General features: G+C 41.9%; 1 protein-coding gene across 4 annotated transcripts in view; it reads right to left on the reverse strand.

The window, feature by feature from the left end:
* DLC1 (DLC1 Rho GTPase activating protein) overlaps nt 1-19,672 on the reverse strand; it is a 272,781-nt gene that overhangs the window by 10,575 nt on the left and 242,534 nt on the right. For all 4 annotated transcript variants that reach the window (XM_068402769.1, XM_068402768.1, XM_068402770.1 and 1 more), the window contains 4 exons: nt 16,523-16,594; nt 13,534-13,615; nt 5,401-5,464; nt 1,094-2,520 (listed from right to left, as the gene is read on the reverse strand). In XM_068402769.1, the coding sequence (XP_068258870.1) occupies nt 1,094-2,520; nt 5,401-5,464; nt 13,534-13,615; nt 16,523-16,594 (1,645 nt within the window). The remainder of the gene's footprint in view (nt 1-1,093; nt 2,521-5,400; nt 5,465-13,533; nt 13,616-16,522; nt 16,595-19,672) is intronic.

The following is a 19,672-nucleotide window of genomic DNA, read 5'->3' on the forward strand; positions in this document are numbered from 1 at the left end:
TGGCAAACGTACTGCTGAGCTCCCTGCCCTTGGCAGCTGCTGTCTTCTGAGATTTCACAGGCATGAGCCGGCAGCGTCTCTGCCTCACCTGATGCAATGCAGCATGTGCAGGTGCTTCAGGTGGGAACTTGCACTCCAAGCTGCCCCATAGCTCAGTGTTAACTACACGGTCTTTCCCTATCAGATATCCTCTGTGAGGTCCACCATCCTTTTTCAGAAGCACTTTTAGTATTAAGACAGTGGGAATCAAAAAACTCCATCAAGAAAAAACGGCCCAAATTTTTAAGACACACCAAATGGGAACTAAGCAGTTCTAAAAGTTCCATTAAGTTTACACAAGCAGCTGTAGCCAACTAAATAACAGCAGAAACCAGGCCCTAAGTGATTTGCACCAGTTTTAAAGGAAAACTGGGAACAAAGCTAGAAGGAGTTCAACTCCTTGCTCTATTCACAATACAAAATACAGTCATCCATCCCATGGTAAAACTCCCAACAGAAACTGGGAGGCCACTGGAGCTCCCTCAGTCCCCCACTGTGCTACAGTGATCAAGGGAAAGTAAATAAACCTCATTTTTCCCACAGATTGAATGCCCTAGCATGCTATTAAGAAACAGCCTGCTACTGAAGAGTGCAATTTTTTGAAACAGTCTAAAAGTTAAGGCTCCTACTACACACTGACACAAACCAGACCATACTTACACTGGTTCTCCTAGCAAATCTAAAAAGTGAATAATCCTACTTGAGGTCCCTCTCCCTCCCACACACCATTTCAGTTTGAAGAATCACTATCTCCCAAAACTGCCTTAACATTGCTCCTAACGCTGACTCGCTGAGGGCTATTTTTCAGTGACAACTCGGGCTGAATGTACAAACACGCAGCTACAAGGTGTGGGAGTCACTTGTCTAAAAGCCTTGCACATGTACCTTCCTCACCTAGAATTTTTTTTGGAGGTGATGGGAACAGCACGTGTGTGCTTGAATGGCCACAACTTCTATTGCACCTTAACTGAGTGTGGTGCAGCTACTATAAAGTCACTCACACCAGAGGGAACCTCACTGGGGCCACCCCAACTCCCAGCGCTCATGATCTCACCTGCCGGACCGTGTCAGCGATGCGCCCACCCCAGAGTCCCTCCTGTCCTGCATCCCTGAGGGCTCTTCTGTTTCATTCAGCGAATTCCCTGTACTGTCAAGGTCACTTGGTGTTGTTCGATCGTTATCTACATCGAGGTGGATCTGCTTTGGAGAGGAAGGACATGGGGAGACGGAGTCAAGTGCCGAGTCAGAGTCCCCTTCGTCTGAGAACTTCTCCGACCACTGGTTTACTATTCTCTGCATTCCTTTGACGTGGTACAGGATGTCGTCTAGTTCTGGGAATATGTCCTCATTTTCGAGGTCAGCCAGGTCGCTTGTACTGGAATACAGGATCGAGCCTGGCACATTGTCGTAAATACTCAGGCGGCTGCTCACTGAGCTGGAGGAGTTGCGCCTTTTCCCCATGCCCAGCTCTTTGGAGCTGTCGCCACTGTTTTCCCTCTGGAGGGTGAGATGGCCATGTCCATGGAAACTCCCTGTCCTCCAGTTCACAGAGGCATTGCTTTCTGTCGGGGAGAAGTTGCTGTTGGAGAGTGCTTTGGGAAAAGTGCCGGGCTTATGATCTTCAGGGATAAAAAACACTGTGTCTTCTGCAAAGCTTCCCCGGTTCTTGAAGTTCTGCTCCATCACATCGCTGAACGTTGACTGGTTGAAGGGGTCAAAGCCTTCCAGGTACATGCCCACCCTTTTATTGTACGCACTGAGGCTGCGTGTCCGTGTGACGGGACTGGGTGTGCTGACGGCACTGCTCGTCTCAGACTGACTACTGCTGCTGCTGGTCTGGGTGGAATTGGAGACGCTCCTCTTTCGTACCACGGGGAGGCTGATGTGATTGCCGTTGAGGGCAGAAATCTCCACGCAGTTAAGTTGTTTCAGTTTATCTTCATCCATGCCCTCCTGCAGGATGGGCCCGCTAATAATAAGGCCAAGCTTTGAAGGAGCTTTGCTCTTGCCATGGTGAGAGCTCTTGATTTTCAGGCTCTCCATTCTCTTGAGCAGACTCTTTGTTTTGGACTTGGCGTTCTTCTCGTTGGCTTTCGTGTTGAAGCTGAAGCTATTCAGCTCCCTGGGTGAGGGCAGGCTGCTGAATGAGTCATCATTTGCTACGAAATTGCTCGATGAACAAACGCTCACGACTGAGTTTGTCCTGGTGGTAGATGCCTCGCTCTGCAGGGTTGGTTGGTGGCTGCTGGTGCTGCTGATGCTCAGAATGGAAGCCACCTCCTGGCGTTCACTGAGGTCTGTTAGCACACTCTCACGGCTTGCTGCGTTAGTAAGGTGAGGAGCTGCTGGGGAGGGGGTATTCAAGTCCGGTTTTGGAGGGAACACATCAAACTCTTCAAGCCTCGACCACCTCTTGCTGTCCCTCTGAAAAGTCCATTTGCCACTTATTGCACAAGGTTCATCTTCATCTGAATCTTCACTCTGCAAGGAAGAAAAACCCTTAACGTACTGCTTGCAAACTGCCAGAATGGCAAAGGGGGTTGCATTTAAATACAATGCTCACTAAACTGCTTTAAGCGTGACTTTGTTCTCACTGTATTTAAAGTGAAAACAGTCTTTTACTTTAGGGAGAGGAAGATTAGGCCATAAAGCCCATCACAGGAAAAGATAACATGGGACAGGCAATATATTTTAACAGTTTTTAAATACAAAAAGATATATGCTTCGTAAAAAGAAACAAACAATACGATCTGCTTTAAATTGCTCTTTTCTAAAAACCCTAGTATCCGTAGACTTCTAATTAATTGGTCACAGTGGATAGCCCTCAGACCAATGGAAATTCCTGGCATGCATAAAATTTTGAACTGGAGTCAGTCAGGGGTTGGGGTCCCTCTGGACTCTCTCCAAAGTTACACTCTGTTGATAGTGGCTGTGTGTTTATACTCCTCTTTGCAATTACGAGATGTTTCTCATACGTTCTGAATTGTAGCGCCTTAATTCCTTACCCGTTCAGGAAGTCTGAATGGTCTCCTCGCTGTGACTAATGAGACAGCAAAAGAAACTCTTGCACTGCAAGAGTGCGATGCCTCCAGGCTCTTACCTGGTCCACTCTTCCTCCCACAGGCTAGCAGCTAACATTTTAAGAATGTCCTGTGAAGTTTCTACTTCAGTCTCGCTCCAGGCAAACTTTAACACTCATAGATAGTGAGCAGCAAGAGCTCACTGACAGTATAGCACGTAAGTAAATTGTAAATAACATCTCCGCTGATGATGTTTGATGTATGAGTAATGCCTGAGGGCACAATTACACTTACATCACTTGTGCCTACAATCTTTTCATCTAAATACTGAAAGGGAATGACGCTGGGACTGACATATTTGGTCTTCCAAATATCTGGAAAATTTCATGGTGGAAGAATAAAACAAATGAAGATATTTTAATACAATACCATGAAACCACAAAATAACCTTTGGTGTTCAGAGTGGGAACCACTAATTGCCACCCAGCTCCATGAGTTTCACTTCATTTGTTTAGATTGCTTTAATGTAAAAACAAACACACATGCATGCTCCAAACTGTAACTATTTGTGTGCCAGGATCACAAACATTTACACTCTGAAAAACAAGTAAATTATTCATATTTCAAGTATTTTATTTATTCATACTTTATCTCCTGATCCTCTCCTAGGGTTTTTTTTTTTAATAGCACATTTCATCAGCTCAGCAAAATAAGTGAAACACCATATTTATTTTTTATAACCAAATACACATGGGACACAGAACAAGCATCATTTTAATTGTTTCCCAGCTACTGCAAACTACTTCCGCCCAGAACGCACATGAAAACCTAAGAGGACTGGCTTGCTTATTTAAAGTTTTCAGGAGGAAAAAAGTCACCTGAAAATGCCAATGGATAATAATGATGGTTCAGTGGTGAATGTGGTTTGACTGCAAGAAAAAGGAGCAGTAAAGTGATCTTAATTTGCAAAGGGGTCAATGCAAACATGAGGAAACATATGTTTCTGTCAGCACAATTTTTCCTGAGTGTTAAAAAGCTTTAAAGGCTAAATATTGATTTTAATGAAGTCAACAACAAAAGGGAATAGGATCCAAGTCCATCTGCCAGAACATGGGTGGTGAATGAAAATCAGGAAGGACTGAAACAAAAGGTAGTGTCCAGACTCTGGAAGACCTGGGGTTTGGACCTGAAGTCAGGTCTGGTCTGACCTCTAATAGCAATACTGATCATTCCAGTGTTAACAGGGTTCAGGGAACAAGGAGGAGAAATCTTCTGGTGGTCATAAACAGCAATCCAGCTGTCTACTCCTTAAAGAGCTCCTATATATGCTGCCTCAGAGTGTTATCTTCTGGAGCTTGGATGCTATTTCCAACATACCACAAACAGATAGGGAAAGAGGGGATTAATTCCTGGTAAACAACCTCAGAGCATTTGTATGCATTCTTGCTAAGGGTAGGGCAGCATTGTATTGCCTTAGCTCAGTCATCTTTATCTGCAGTTGTCATATCCCAGGGGACACGTATAAACTACTGATCCCTCCTAGGACACACACACAGTTTTAAGACAGCCATTGAGTGGTACCTTACTAGCAAAACCCAGCAACTCAGCTTTCTGTCCGTACTACCTTACTGAAATTACAGTAGGTGCTCTCTTATTTCTCACCACTCTCCACAGGGATCCTGAAGATTCAGGAAGCACTTTTAATTCCTGCTGAGCTCCCTAGGAACATGCAAACTTTCTAAAAAGGTAGCTGATGTATTCTGTAAATATTTTGCTTTAATTTTGCGCTATGTAGTTAAAAAACAAGGAAACAATGTGCCCAATCCTACAAAGGATTGGCTCTTTCCTTTGCAGGCCAAGCAGAGTCTAACTGATCCTGCCTACATCATAATAAAATAATACAATTCTAACGTGATGGTAAAGAACCAAAACTGTGAAGATGACGCCAAACACAATGTTCTAACATTCAGGTCAGCTCATCATGGCGGGTCAGGATCTCCTTCACCAAGCCTACTTTTTACAATCCTGCCTGAGTGCAGGGTAATACGCTACAACACCGACAACCTCACTGGCAGGCAGAGAAGCCCAGTGCCTTTCAGACTGGGAGAGGAAAGGCATCCCGGGGAAGAGTTAGCTAGACGAATAACCTGTACCTGCAGCCAAGCCCTGCAGTTTTCACTCAGTGAGAACATAAAATGAGAAGTAAGCAGAGTTTTGACTGTGTGTCCTTGCCAAGTTCTACTCAGGTGTCATACTAGACTGCAGCTAAGCAATCTGCTAGATGTCTTTCTCAGTTTTCTTAAGGTACAGTGCTGTAACAGAAGATGTTAAAGGAACTTACCCTTTTCCTGTGGGGACTAATTTCTAGCTTCATCACTGCACATTTGTTTAAAGTATTTAAGCGCCTGCAAAGCAAAGGAAACCATATTAAGAGAACACTCCAGTGTTGACACAGGCTATTCCAGTTCAAAAGCTTTTGTGAAGGCTGTCCCCAAACTGCTTTGCATACAAATAGCCACAAGCAGAGTTTCAATTAGAGCCCTAATTATACTTAACCATTAACCCATTGCATTTGGCTGTATTCTAACTCCAGAGGGAGGGATGGATGACTCTTTGTCACAATTAACTGAATCAAAGTAAAGAGAAGCGAACGGAAACTTAGACTAGGTTGAGAAGTGCATTATATACAATGAATTGTAATAATTACATTTGTGCAAATAGCAGACATCCAAACTCTGAAACAATCAGTCTCAACAGACTGAAAATAAGGGAAAAGGCTTCTTATTTGACACTGTGTATGCGTGCCCATGTGAAACAGCATGCTGCTTTAAAATGGTACTTTATAAGCTAAAATCTCCCAGAGGAAAACTTATTTTCCACTTATTATTAGGTGTCTTGTTTGTGAACAATGATTATTTTCAATACAGTCCTGGGACAAGACAACTCACCAGTTTAAAAAAAAAAAAAGAAACACAACCTGATTTTTTCCTTCCTAAACTGAAAGTTTCTTTTATACATAAGAATGTTGTTCCGAAGGACTAAAATTTAAACAAAAATAAATTGCCACAGCAACAAGTTAACCAGCCTCCTTGTGAAACATGACAGCAGTCTGGATGCGTATCTTGAAGTACTGCGTGAATGTATATAAGCATCCCTCTACTCCCTGATGAGCTAATGATCCGGCAGGTACCCCTAAAACCAAAAAAAATTCTCTTTCTTTTCCCTCTCCCCTAGAAGCTCAGTGTGCAGCCCTAAGCACAAACAGCTCAAAGCAGATCAAAACTTGGCATTATTAAACACACAGCTCCACGGCGGTTTATGCACAGATAAGTGCAGGCTGCTGTGGTCTACTCCTGCCCTTCTCCCAGCCCTTGCCTCCCCAGAAACTGCTCCAGAGACATGGCTCAGCTAAAATCTGCACTGGTAAAGCGTGGTTAGAGAAATGCTCGTGCTATGGTGAACGGCATGAGGTTCAACAAGAACAAGTGCCGGGTCTTACACTTCGGCCACAACAACCCCATGCAACGCTACAGGCTGGGGGAAGAGTGGTTAGAAAGCGGCCTGGTGGAAAGAGACCTGGGGGAGCTGATCAACAGCTGGCTAAACATGAGCCAGCAGTGTGCCCAGGTGGCCAAGAAGGCCAATGGCATCCTGGCCTCTATTAGGAATAGCGTAGCCAGCTGGTCTAGGGAAGTGATCGTCCCTCTGTACTCGGCACTGGTGAGGCTGCACCTTGAATACTGTGTCCAGTTCTGGGCCCCGCACTTCAAGAAAGATGTTGAGGTGTTGGAGCGAGTCCAGAGGAGGGCGACCAAGCTGGTGAAGGGTCTGGAGGGTCTGTCCTATGAGGAACGGCTGAGGGAGCTGGGGTTGTTTAGCCTGGAGAAGAGGAGGCTCAGAGGTGACCTTATTGCAGTCTACAACTACCTGAAGGGAGGTTGTAGTGGAGTGGGAGTTGGCCTCTTCTCCCAGGCAACTAGCGATAGGACAAGAGGCCATAGCCTCAAGCTTTGCCAGGGGAGGTTCAGGTTGGACATTAGGAAGAATTTCTTTTCAGAAAGGGTCATTAGACATTGGAATGGGCTGCCCAGGGAGGTGGTGGAGTCACCATCTCTGGATGTGTTTAAGAAAAGACTGGACATGGCACTTAGTGCTATGGTCTAGCTGACGTGGTGGTGTCAGGGCAATGGTTGGACTCGATGATCCCAGAGGTCTCTTCCAACCTGATTGATTCTGTGTGATTATGTATGGCAAGGCAAAGGGCAGGCATAGGCTGGGCGTGATGCAGAAGGCAGAACACCTGAAGCAGCAGCTTCATGGAAGAGATGGTTTGGTCCCTTGTGTTAATACTTCCACTTGTGAGGCTGTACTGTGGGCTGGATGAGGAGACTAACCGAGCTGAAAACTAATTTCTCCATACTTCGTTGGGTTGAATTTCTCCCAGGTCAGTTCCCCGAGCTGCATGAAGGGCAGTGTGCAAGTGGGAGGCAGAGGAGCAGAGCCGCCCCTTTCCTTCAGCCGGACCGCAGCCCAAATTCAACAGAAGCAAAACTGAGCTGTAAAAAGCCTAATTAATTCTGAAGAAAGTTGTATAATTTTCACATAATTCGTTTGAGCAAAGTGTAAAGAGCCTGTATCAGCAGCTTTGAAAAATGAGAAAAAAAATAAGAAATGCTGACTTGTCCTGTTGCTTCAGATGAGTCTTTTCAGATGCATGAAACTTGTAACTTGAATCTAGAAAATGTGTGCACAGGAAGAATTACTAGTTTCCTCTCTTTCCTCTCTCCTTTTATGCACAGGATTGGTTGCAGATGGTATTTACACAGGGCTTGATCCTGAGGCCATCAAAGAAAATGGAAGAGCTCCTACTGGTGCTTTTGCTGCAGCCGTGAAGCAAAAAAAAAAAAAAAAAAAGGCAGTTTGATCTATAATTAGACCCAGCCACAACACAGCAGAAAAGAAGAGAAACAGGAAGAATTGCCATGGGTCAAATAGTAGGGCAGTGGCAGGTTAGGAAAGTTATCCAGATCTCTCTATTTTCATCTTTGCTCTGACTTTAAAAGGCAGAAGGCTCAGTCCTCCTGGCTGCAGCTGCTGGGTACACACACCAGTCCAGTGAATTTCAGAGGAATTGTACTTACGGCATGGGTGAAGGGTGAATGTCCCATCTACGTGCTACACAACAAAACTGGTATTTTGGCTTTTAAGAGGCCACACAGCAGCAGAAAGCTGTCTCCCTCTCTCTCCTATAAAAACATTCTCCTCTCAAACTCCTGGACCTCAAGACCAGGGAATATTAAAGTGGTTTCAGTTCTATATTGTATAATCATTTACAAATTTCACAGTGTTGCAACCTTTGACTTACGCGGAGAGAAGTTATCACCAAATGCCTGTATCAGGCTCTATCTAGCTCCAGCCTGTCTGACTGCTAATAAAGACGATCTCTGATTTCACAAAGATTACATCCCCAGACTTTTCTCCTATTCGAATTAAACCCCTGAAATGGGTGGAAAAGGGTAGAGCAAAGACCTCTGTTTCCACAGAGGGCGTTTAAGAAAAAAATCCTCTGGCACACACCTCACAAAAATGATTATGAAGGCAAGATAAGGTAACCCCCAATGAGCGAGGTTAAATACAATAGCACCGAGGCAAATAAAGGCTCTGTTACACATCTGACATGATTTCATCACAAAACCAGTTTCCCTTTTAAAACCTAAATGCTCTGCAGCAATTGCCTCAGGTCTGCAACTTTCATTATATACATCACACACCCTGCTTTAACTTCTGCTCCGAGTTCAGCAGTGCCCAGTTGCTAGAGCTCTAGGATGCTGAAAACAAAGTACAATATGCAAAACTGCCTTCCAAACACATTAATGAGTCTGCAAAGCTAAGCTTACAAAGTTTAGGCTTTGCCAGGATGAGAGTTACCTATACAACTTTCATTAACCTTCAGTTCACATACGCTTTGCAATACTTTTTAAGCACATAAGCACGCATTCATTTCCAACAGATCTTCTTATCAAATTGATGCTTCTCAATGAACCACAATTTTCTCTTCTGATTCTGGACCTTCTTCTCTGGTAACTCTATTCCCAGGTATAAATTCAGCTTATCATTTCCCTACTGACAGTCATCACATCTGCCTCATTCTTTAGCTCCGTCTTATTCTGCCCAAACCTGTCTCTGCGACACCTTCGCAAGGACAAGATGGGAGATGGAGGGACAGGGCAGGATTGCTGCAGACAGCAGTTACAGCCGCTTTCACTGACTGGCTATCTCAGTCTCAGTTTCTATAATGTCTCCTACCCCAGCCTCTTTCTGGATGATGAGATAATATTCTTTCCCATCATTTAGATAAATGCCTTTGAGTCAGCCCTCTCTCTATACATCTTCACATCCAGATGGTATCTTACTCCTGTGGAGCGTTGTATCTCCAAGATGTCACTTTTCCTCACCCTCCATGTACTCCTACCCAGGCTCTCACCCTCCTTCACCCCGGCTCTGCAAAACCCTTCTTCCCGAGGGTGACCAATGCAACAGGACCTGCCTCTCAGTCCCAGCCCCAGATTTGAGACTGGCCCGTATCAGCCCTGAGTGGCAATTACACTGGGAGCCTGAACCTGCCGCACCCAAAGCATGAGGCACTGGAGCTTCTCTCAGGAATGAGCAAATGATGCATTTTTCCTAGTCTTCTCCTCAGAAGGGGCCAAACTAGTTTAGCCTGAACTTCTTTTAAGAAAGGCAGCCTGAACAAGACACTCACTATCAAAAATTGCAGTGTGAACAGGTAACTTCAGCTAATTTATAAATTAAAATATGGGTCTATAATATGCAGTCTTTGTTAATCTAGATACCAGTAAGTTCTACGTTGGCTATAACCCCAGGTAATTCATTCTGCCCTCATTAGCAGGAGAAAAATCTCACCCCATGCACCCAAGAAAAGTGGTAGCAATGCAGAATATTAGACTTAACGCATTTTAAACTACAATTTTCGATCCAAGTATGAACTAGCTTTAAACTTGAAAATATTTTCTGAACAGATTTAAATTCTTAATTCCTTCTTACAGGGCAAATTCCAACTCCATTATACCTGTATCTAATTGATGATACAAGGGCTTTCTCGTCTCACTGCAGCGGACAGCCTCTACGCTGGCTCCTGGGGTTCATCTGCACGTTCTAACCTGCAAAGGAGGCCAGCTCTCTACTAATCAAATGATATGAGCAGTGAATGCTGCTCATGCCACTCCATTACCATCCATTTCTTGGATGAGAAGTCCTAATGGTAAAAGATTTAAGAAGCCTCTTGTGTAGACAGTGTGGCAGATTTCTAGCTATGAGTAAGGAGATTAAATAGGATTTCCATCATGGTTTGCTATGTATTTTGTACTTAGCAACAACCTTTAGGATAAGCATGTTTTTGTACTTAGTTTCATCAGCGCATTATGCAGCCAGTTATCCTCTGGAGATAAATTCCCAGTCATTAATCTACATAAAGTCTTATGAAACCAAAGCCAGAAGTACTTTGCACAGTAACTACATGAAGCATCCTAGCAAATTAAAGTAGAGTCATCACTCTTACATTTTTAACCCTACATTTAACGATAAGATCACTAAATGACATTTCTTAACCATCTGTCTTCTACTGTTACCAAGCGCCATATGCTATCTCTGTAATTCAAGTCTCAACCCACTTTTCACTTAAAATTTTTCAAGAAAATCCTTAATGGGGTGGCTATTGATACCTTTTCCATTTAGAAAGGAATTTGGCAAAACCTTTACTAATAAGCTGTTTTTAAAGTTACATTAGTTTTCCTGCTTCCATTATAAGATTATTAAATGATAATCTATGATACTGTTCAGATGTAAACTATAATTTAAAATGCTTCAAACTTAAAAAAAAAAAATCCCTGTCACTGTGATTTCTACAGTCTTTTTTAAAATGATTTCTTCACATGCAGTAATTAGAACAAGGTGATTAGAACTGCTGGCAGAACACTGGTTGTTATACACAAAAGCAGATTCTCAGTGTTACCATCCACTGCATACAGTGTTCGTTTAACTCTGTGCTGAAAATGCAAATAACTCCCAAACTATTCCGATTTTCAGTCAAGAAACAGTGATAGACTTAAGGTTGTGAAGCAGCTCTAAGTCTTTTACTGAGTAAAACCCTTTACTGTTTACACACTGACCATGGCATGAGTCAAAATAAACCCAGGCTTCAGGCAGAAATGCAGCATTCCAAATGCTGTGCCTTCTCCATGTTTTTTAATGAGCTTTACAAAATTAAACAAGGAGATGTGGAAAAAAAAACGTAAAGGTGGAAATGTTGTGATAATGTACTGCTCTCGTCTAACACAAATGATAAAGGGCCAAATTCAGACATCCAAGATGATTAACTGAATTACTCGTTTTATTCTGAGGTGGGATCTGAACGCTTCTGGAGAAACATTAGCTTCAGTTTTAAAGTTATCTTCCAAAAGACAACCCTGATATATATGATACAGGCTTCATAATGATGTAGTTTAACCTTTAAAATCCTTGTCTCGAACTACAGTAAGACCCGTGATTCTTACACATAGTACACAGAAAACAATTTGAAGATGAAAGCAAAGAGGTTATTTTATGATTAGCAGACTTACGAAAAACTTCCTAGTTTCACAAAATATCTATATACCCACATCATTTGCGTTTGCTTACCTTTATTAGAAGACTTACAGTGCAAGCTGCCATTCTTAGGATACAGATCTTTTTACTGTTTTTATGTTCAGTAAAAGCGCTAACTGCTTTTATCGATCACACTAGCAGCAAATCTCAAAGAGATATGGAAGGTATATTCTTACTTGCACCAGTGAGAAACAATCTGCTACCTTTTTTTCCCCATATAAGTAAATAAAACCAGGTTAAAAAGTATTCTTGCAGGCGAGCACTAGGTCCAAAATACGCTGGCTTGGCTGTACCTTGTTTTCCTGGCAAGGGAAGACCACGCTTCTGGAACCAGCATTTATTCACATTGCTGTCCTTTCTGTTCAATGGCTTCACAAGTTCCAGAGCACACAAATAAGCACACCAATGCATCACATTTTAATATCGATGGAATAGGTGCCCTACACTTGAGTAGGGCACATTTTGAGTGTGATTTTAACATTAACGAGATTTTTCACCTCCCAATGACTGGACAATAAATCTGTATTCTTAGTTTGAAAAGCTTGCAAATACTTCTGAAGATCTTTAGATTCCAGTCCCTCTCTCTCCCTTCCAAGTATGGCAGTGATGGCTTGAAAACACTATACACTTACAGCCTTTCTTATAAAGGTTTTGTAATTAGAATTACTGGCATTTAGAGCTGCAGACATCATGCATGCAGTATCCAAAAGCATTCATTTTGCAGACAATTTGGAAAGCTGCCATAATGGAAGACAGAGAAAACTGCACTCATTTCTAGGTAACAGGAGATATGAAAAGTTAAGCCATTTTTTGCCATTTAAGATCTTGGACTCACACTAGAGAAGATAACTGATGGATGGGTAAGTGCCAGATGGGGCCACTGCAATTTCTCTTATGAAAAAATTGGTAATGCTGAGCCTGTAGTTCTGTAAAAACATGCTGCCACACACCGGCAAGTCTTGCTCCCTTTTCTTCTATACCCATCCCTCTTCCTGCCTCTGCAGCTGGCTGTGGGGTCCTGCCCCATCCTTCACACCTATTCTGAGCCTCATTATGCCTTTCCATGGGCTGATTTAATTTATTAACCCAGCAAGGAAATATCCAGATTCTTTTTGCAGGGCGAGTTGAACTGGTTTGTGGAAGGGGCTCATAAACAGCAAAGATAGATACGTAATGGGAGCACATGGCTGAGGGCAGGCCAGCCTTCACTGTGGTGGTAAACTGTTAGATACGCTCACATTATTATCCCTTACAGCCATACCCACACTCACTTTGGTGATCATGGTGCACAGAGGGCAATACACTGAGGTCAGCATGAGGGTTTGTATACACAGCATTTTGTTTGGTTTGTATACATAGCTGCTCACCAATGTAAGAAAGGAGGGTAATGGAGTGCAGCAGCATGGCTTTGCTAATACCAACCCCAAAAAATAATTAGTGTGCGTGAACTGATGCTATGGTTGTATGTGCAGATGGCTATAGCCAGCACAGCTCTGTTTTCACATGCCTAACTAATTTGGGAATTAGTAATAAAAGCAAATTAAGAATAACAATAAAAAATATGCTTATGAAATATGTCACAAAGACTCCTGCCACTTTCCTCCCAATAAATAAGATCCCCAAACATTACTTAGCCCAATATATTATTCTAATGAAAACTGCATACTGACAGCAGATAATAAAAAGGTCTCAAGCAAATGGTTATTTAATGGTACACAACTCAGCTGAGGTTATGCTCTTCCCAGGTGATACTTTCTATGACACAGGAAGAGTTTTGTTTCAAAATATAGTGTGATTTTTTTTCACCTACCTGCATAAGGCCTCAATAGCATCTCTGTCCAGAAAGTCATGCTCTCGCTTGACTAGAGCGATGTCAATTGGAAAAAGGAGATCTGTAGGAACAGAGACAGATGAGGAATCAAAACGACTCTTATTCCCATCGGTGAGTTACTACAAAACAACCATCTGCTTCCAGCTGAGCTCACCAAGTTGCCAGTGATGGGCACTTCTTGGGTAAACACACGTTACCATCTCAAATGCCAGAGATGCTACCTTTTCATGTACAAGCTTTCGACGTGCAGCTTTGATAACTGAAAGCTCATATGCAAAATGGGGGAAAAATGGGAAAAGCAGAGATGAAATAATGGGAGAGGGAAAGAGGCAAATGTGAGCTCCCTATCTGACATCAGAAGCTGAAACTGATTCAGGCTAGCTTTATTTAAAATAAATACACATTCTCCATCAAAGTACTAATATCTCACATTAAAGAAGAAAGGTCAGTAAACCCTAAATCTCTGGAAAAGAATGAAAAACAGAATCTCCTTGGCTGTTAATCAGGCTATTTAGAAGTTTGACACTGTTACAACATTAATGAGATATGGACTGAAATGAAAGCAAGCCAAGCTGTGTGGAGCCCACACTGCCTCCTTTCCTTAGGAGATTATTTAGATAAACAACTGGGAGAGTGAGGGGGAGGAAACAATGCTGGCAGAGAGCTGAAAATTTACTACAGCTCTGAAGCAGTAACCACATATATATTATTTACTGTCCTCCACAGATTCCTGACTGTCATACAGGTCCTGATCCGGCATTCTTTGCACAGCCAAAACTCCCACCAAAGCCACTGGGTGTTCAGGGCACACAGCAATACAAGAACACACTCTGAATATACTGTTGGACTTGCATACAACATTCCTGGTCCAAGTGATTATCTATAAAATATTTTAATCTCCAGAGACTAGGAAAGAGTGAGTTGAAATGATGGAAAGACTAGGATTGGTGCTAATTTGTGGAAAGGTAATTAATATTCTGGCTTTTTTTTTAAAAAACTAATAGATAAACTCTCAAATGAACTATTTGTCCTGATTTTGCCTCAGGAATAAAAAAAATATGACATATTCTGTGAAATACAAGAAATTGTAGCTTTTCTACAGAAAACTGCACTTTTAGTAAAGCAACTGACAAAGGTTCACTGATTAATCTCCATTTGAAATGCATACTGCGTGGGACCACTCCATGTAAGTGACTTCTCAGAACTCTCGTACTATACCCAGTTGATTCGTAGGTCTCCCCTTCACTATTTTACGTCCAAGGTGGAAGTAAAGGGGTTGAGCACATTCAATTGGCATATTTCACCACTGCTGGTGTAAGTTTTTTCTCTGAGAAAGTTAGAACCTTAGAGTGCCCACAAGGAAACATATGGGAGAACTTAAGTGAGAGAGGTGACTTGGAAGAAGATGATAATCTGCACGAGCCCATTTTTTTTTTAATGCTTAATTTAGCCTGCTGCTGGTTTTGTTGTTGTTGCTGCTGCCAGGGACGCTTGCAAAGGACAATGGTATATTGTTTTCATATAAGGACAGCTGTCTTTTCAATGGGTATGGCAGGCCTTGCTCTCAACTCTTGCTTTCACCTTTGCAGTCCTTTTGATGTTAGGTAGGACATGGTCCTACATTAGAGTCTTTAGGTAGGGCAATGGTAACCACAGGTAGGACATGTTTTCTGAATGCAAGTAATTGGTTAGGAGATTTACAGTTCAGCATAACATGAAACCCACAAGCCCACATATTCAGCTGGGAGTCTTGTCCCTGGTTTTAAGAAAGACTGTAAGTACAGTCCCAGCTCTGCATCCCAAGAAAATCTTAGCAGCTCCATTGGTATAAAAAAAAAAAGGAAGAGAAATAATAAAAGGAAATTTAATTTCTGAACAGGAGAAGAAAAGTTTCGCCAAGTGCTGCTTTTGAAAGTGCTATTATCATCTCATATTGCGAATGCAGCTGCAAATCAAAGCTCAATGAGATCATTTTTCAAGAAGGTCAGCTTAACATTTGCTGTGACTTCCAACAGTTATTCACTGTAAATAATGGACTTTCTATGCTCATTCTTACAAGCAGCAGCTGGAGTTTGTTTCATAAAAAAGAGGCAGATAAGAGTGTATAATAATTTCACTACAATGCAAGTAGTTTTAAGTAGTGGTAGGGGGGGAAATTCTGCACAATATATATAAAAAGGACGTCTAGGATGTCACACTTTAAAACAAACTTCTGTATATTACTCTGCATCAGAGTGTAAGAACTGCATGCCAAAACTGCAAGTTCCTAGTAGGTGAGAGAGGCAATGAAGACAATAGTTTTGCTGGAGCAAAATCTTTGTAAAAGCAGATATGCAAAGTGAATCCATCTCACAGAAGGACAAATATGGTGAGTGCAGGAGTGAGCCATCTCTTCGAGGAGCTGCTGCACATCTGCACAACAACAGCTTGTATGTTCTTTTTTCCCTTCATAGTTAGCCTGTGTCTAACACCAACTCAAACTTTTCTGAAAAACCACACAAGACTTGGGAATCACGAGGCATACAGATGCATCCACGCATACGCAGAATTTCCTGCCTCTGCTCCATTAGAAGAGCTGGCCGGCGGAGCTGGACACAGCTTCTGTGTTTCTCTAAGACTGGGCTCATAGCAGTGGACGATTACATTTACAAAAAATATGGTTCATTTGTGTTTTAACTACAGGGAATGTACCATGGTGCTAACATACGGTTTGTGCTATGAGGATATTTGGAAGATTCAGACTGAAACAGAAACCTTGAACAAATTTAAAGTCCAAGAGTGTTTCAGAGTCTCACTGGGTTTGGTACATCTATGCATGTGGTGGGTAGCAGAAAGCAGCCCAGTCCCTAAAAATCGTCTTATGTGCTGGCACTTCAGTTGTGCCCCTGAACCTTATTTATTGGTGAATATCACATCTTATCATCCAAAAATTGCCAGGGATGATCAAATTGCAAGCTCAGGTGCCTACCTTCATAAAGCTGCGCATACTGCGGGAACCCGGCAGCCCGCAGCCAGTCACAAGCCTCCTTGGCCTCGATTTCTGGAAGAGGACAGAAACAAGACACCCTCTGATTAGTGATCTGCAAAGCAAAAACTTCCTCTCCACCACTTCTACTATTCCTGTTACAAAATAAGCATGAAGATATTTAACAACTTTGAACTGAGACACGGGTTTGCTTATCCCAGTTTGCTTTTTGTCTCGAGATTAAACACATCTTAGATTCTGGAAAGTCACTAGCATTCATCTGCGATTTATCAACAGCTCATCATTTTAATAGTTAAAAGAAACAGGCACAGATGAAAATTGCAGGAGTTATGGATCATTCCATACAGGTTTTGTTACCTATTACCAGCACCGCAATCAACTTGAGCAGCATTTGTTCAACAAATCTTATGATCCTCTTGGCACAAGTATTTTGTCTTGAAAGCAATTTCTACTAGAGCTTGTAATACTGTGCACTTTGACATCTTGTAGGTAGTACTGACAGACCCAAGCCCAAGAACAACCGACACACTGTACTGCAGCTCACTCAAGCACATATTTACTACCCAACAAGAACTTAGTTTCACTGGAGGTCTTCAAGGCATTTATGAGTTACTTGGTATATTACAGGAAAGTCAGCTAACTTTCCCTCACGCTGCCCAAAACAGCATGCCGCAAAATGAAATTATTCACATACATATACATGACACTGAAAGAAAGGAAACATTCTGAACATGGGTTATATTAGTCTATGAATAAATTATACATGAATTCATTTGTTACCTAATACAGGCAGAAATAAAGAATATGTTATCTTATCAGCTCAAACTAGGAAAATATATAAAAGGTATTTAGGGTATTCTCCAAGTGTTCAGGAAACGGATTGGGTCAATTTTGTTCTAAAAATTCAAGAAAGTGCTACTGGGAATTTAGCTCCCTGCTTAGAACTGATCAAACAAGACAGTGAACAGTCAGAAACTCTTAAAGTTCATCTGGCTTTGATTATATTCACTGTTCTTGATGGACCAGAAAAGAAAAGCTTCATTATGTACAACTGAGTAGACAATTTTGCCACCTACTTGGAGAGGATACCATAGCTACCTGCTGCAGAAAGCACATGCAAAGGGTTTTGCTCAGAATTGCTCGGAATACAAGTTACTGCATATAGGGCAGTGAAGAGTCAAACATAACACAAGTAAAACATCTCAAGATTTTGGCACATTATGAAATATTCCCATTGAGATACAGGTACACAATTAAAATCAGATGAAATGGCAGGCACCTTTTAGCGTCTCCAAACTGACGGCACCCCCCCCCTCTAATTTTCCAAATTGCTACAACAGGGTTAAAATATTTGTGCTTTGCCACACTACTTTGCTAAGATCCATACTCAAACCAAGGGGTTAAGGTGAGCCAAAACACAACATTCCAGATAAATAAACAGCTAAAAATCCACTCTCACTGAAGTCAGGACAAGCAGGCATTTGTGTAACTTGTGTTTGCTTCACCTTTGGGTTATGAGACCACATGAGAACAAGCACGTACAGACATACTGACTCAGCTACTCATTAAAAAAAAGCATTCTTCAATTCCAATTGCAAGCGATTGTAAAGTTTTGCTTAAAGTAGTACTTTAATTTCATTATCCTAAGGAAATACATGGGAAGGTTAATAAAGAAGGAAAAAAAGAGAATCTAAAATATATTTAAAACTTGTACTGCTAAAGCAAGAACAAACAACAGGATATTACTATCTCAGAAGCAATGAAAATACTAAAGTGAAAAAAATCTGCAATTCATTTTTAAGAGTACTTAAAATAAAATGCACTATCTTATAGGTCACATCCTGCAGAAGTGTCTGGATTGAATGAGAATTTTACTTGATTTAAAACTGAAAAAAAAAATTATCCCCGATAACCAGTATTTACCTAAAAATGCAGGTAGATGCTTGTAGTTTAATTGAAAAAAGTGTCAGATTCCTTACTACTACAGTGGCTCTTAAATGTGTTTAAATATTTGTTCATAGGTCCTTTACTGAGCACCCCAGGTGTATGACCTGTAAAATATTTCTAGAGCTAGAAAATTATGAATATGCATTTATCAGACTTTTTTTAAGGTTCTCTACAGAAGCTTTGTGTATCTTTTCTGCAAAAATATATGCAAGTTATGTGGAAGTCCTATTTTACAGGCATCCAGGTATCATGTGCCTTTGGGATTTTCAGAGCATATTTGCTTTCAAAATACCTTTGAGAATCCTCTAAGAAGTCTACCTAGGCAATGAAACACCTGAGTTATTCCTGGTTGGCCACAAGAATTGCAGAGAATAATAAACCACCAGTGCACTTGTTCATAGATTAGATTAGGCAAATGCCTAGGGCTGGGTACAGGACAGCACCAAGGGTTTAAAAGCAATATTTGCCCCATTTCCATCTCAAACATTTTGGGAAAGCCAGGGCTCTAGCCTCTGGCTCCTGTTGCAAATCCTTGGAAGGGCGAGGGTTTTGGAGAGCTGTCTTGAAGAACAGGCCAGGGAGTTCCGTGTGGCCAGGGCTCTCTCCGAGTCATCTCCATCCACACAGAGCATGTGTCAGAGAGGGACGCGGCAGGTGTAGGGGCGACAGAGTGGAGGCAGGACCTTTGTTCAACAAAGCAGATCCTTTTGTTCAACTCCAGTTGGCCAAACCCAGGATTGCTCCTAGACAGTATCAATGTGCTATGACCAGATGAACAGAAAGGTCATTTGCAACCCAGCTTCTCCATCACAACCCTGTTGGTTACTGAGGAGCCAGAGTATGAACAAAACTGTGTATGTATGTGAAATTCAGGCAGATCAAAATATAGACAGAGGGAGAATCCAGCCCAGGGTGCACTGAACAGACCACACAGAACGCTGAGCACACAGAATAAGCTTCCTCACATGAGAGAGACAAACTTAAACAGCTGAAAGCTTGTATAGGTAGAAAGAGTTCATTACCACAACTTAACTGGAATCTGCCTTTGAGAATAAAATGCATTAGTTAAACTTGAGATTCTGGCCAAATCATTTAAACTACACTAGAGAAGAAAGCTCATTCGCACTCTTTCCAAATGCCAGCTTTTCTTCCAGCTCAGCAGCATCAGCACTGGGACTCTTGGTT

This window comes from Nyctibius grandis, chromosome 6, assembly GCF_013368605.1.
Source record: "Nyctibius grandis isolate bNycGra1 chromosome 6, bNycGra1.pri, whole genome shotgun sequence".
Lineage (NCBI taxonomy): Eukaryota > Metazoa > Chordata > Aves > Nyctibiiformes > Nyctibiidae > Nyctibius > Nyctibius grandis.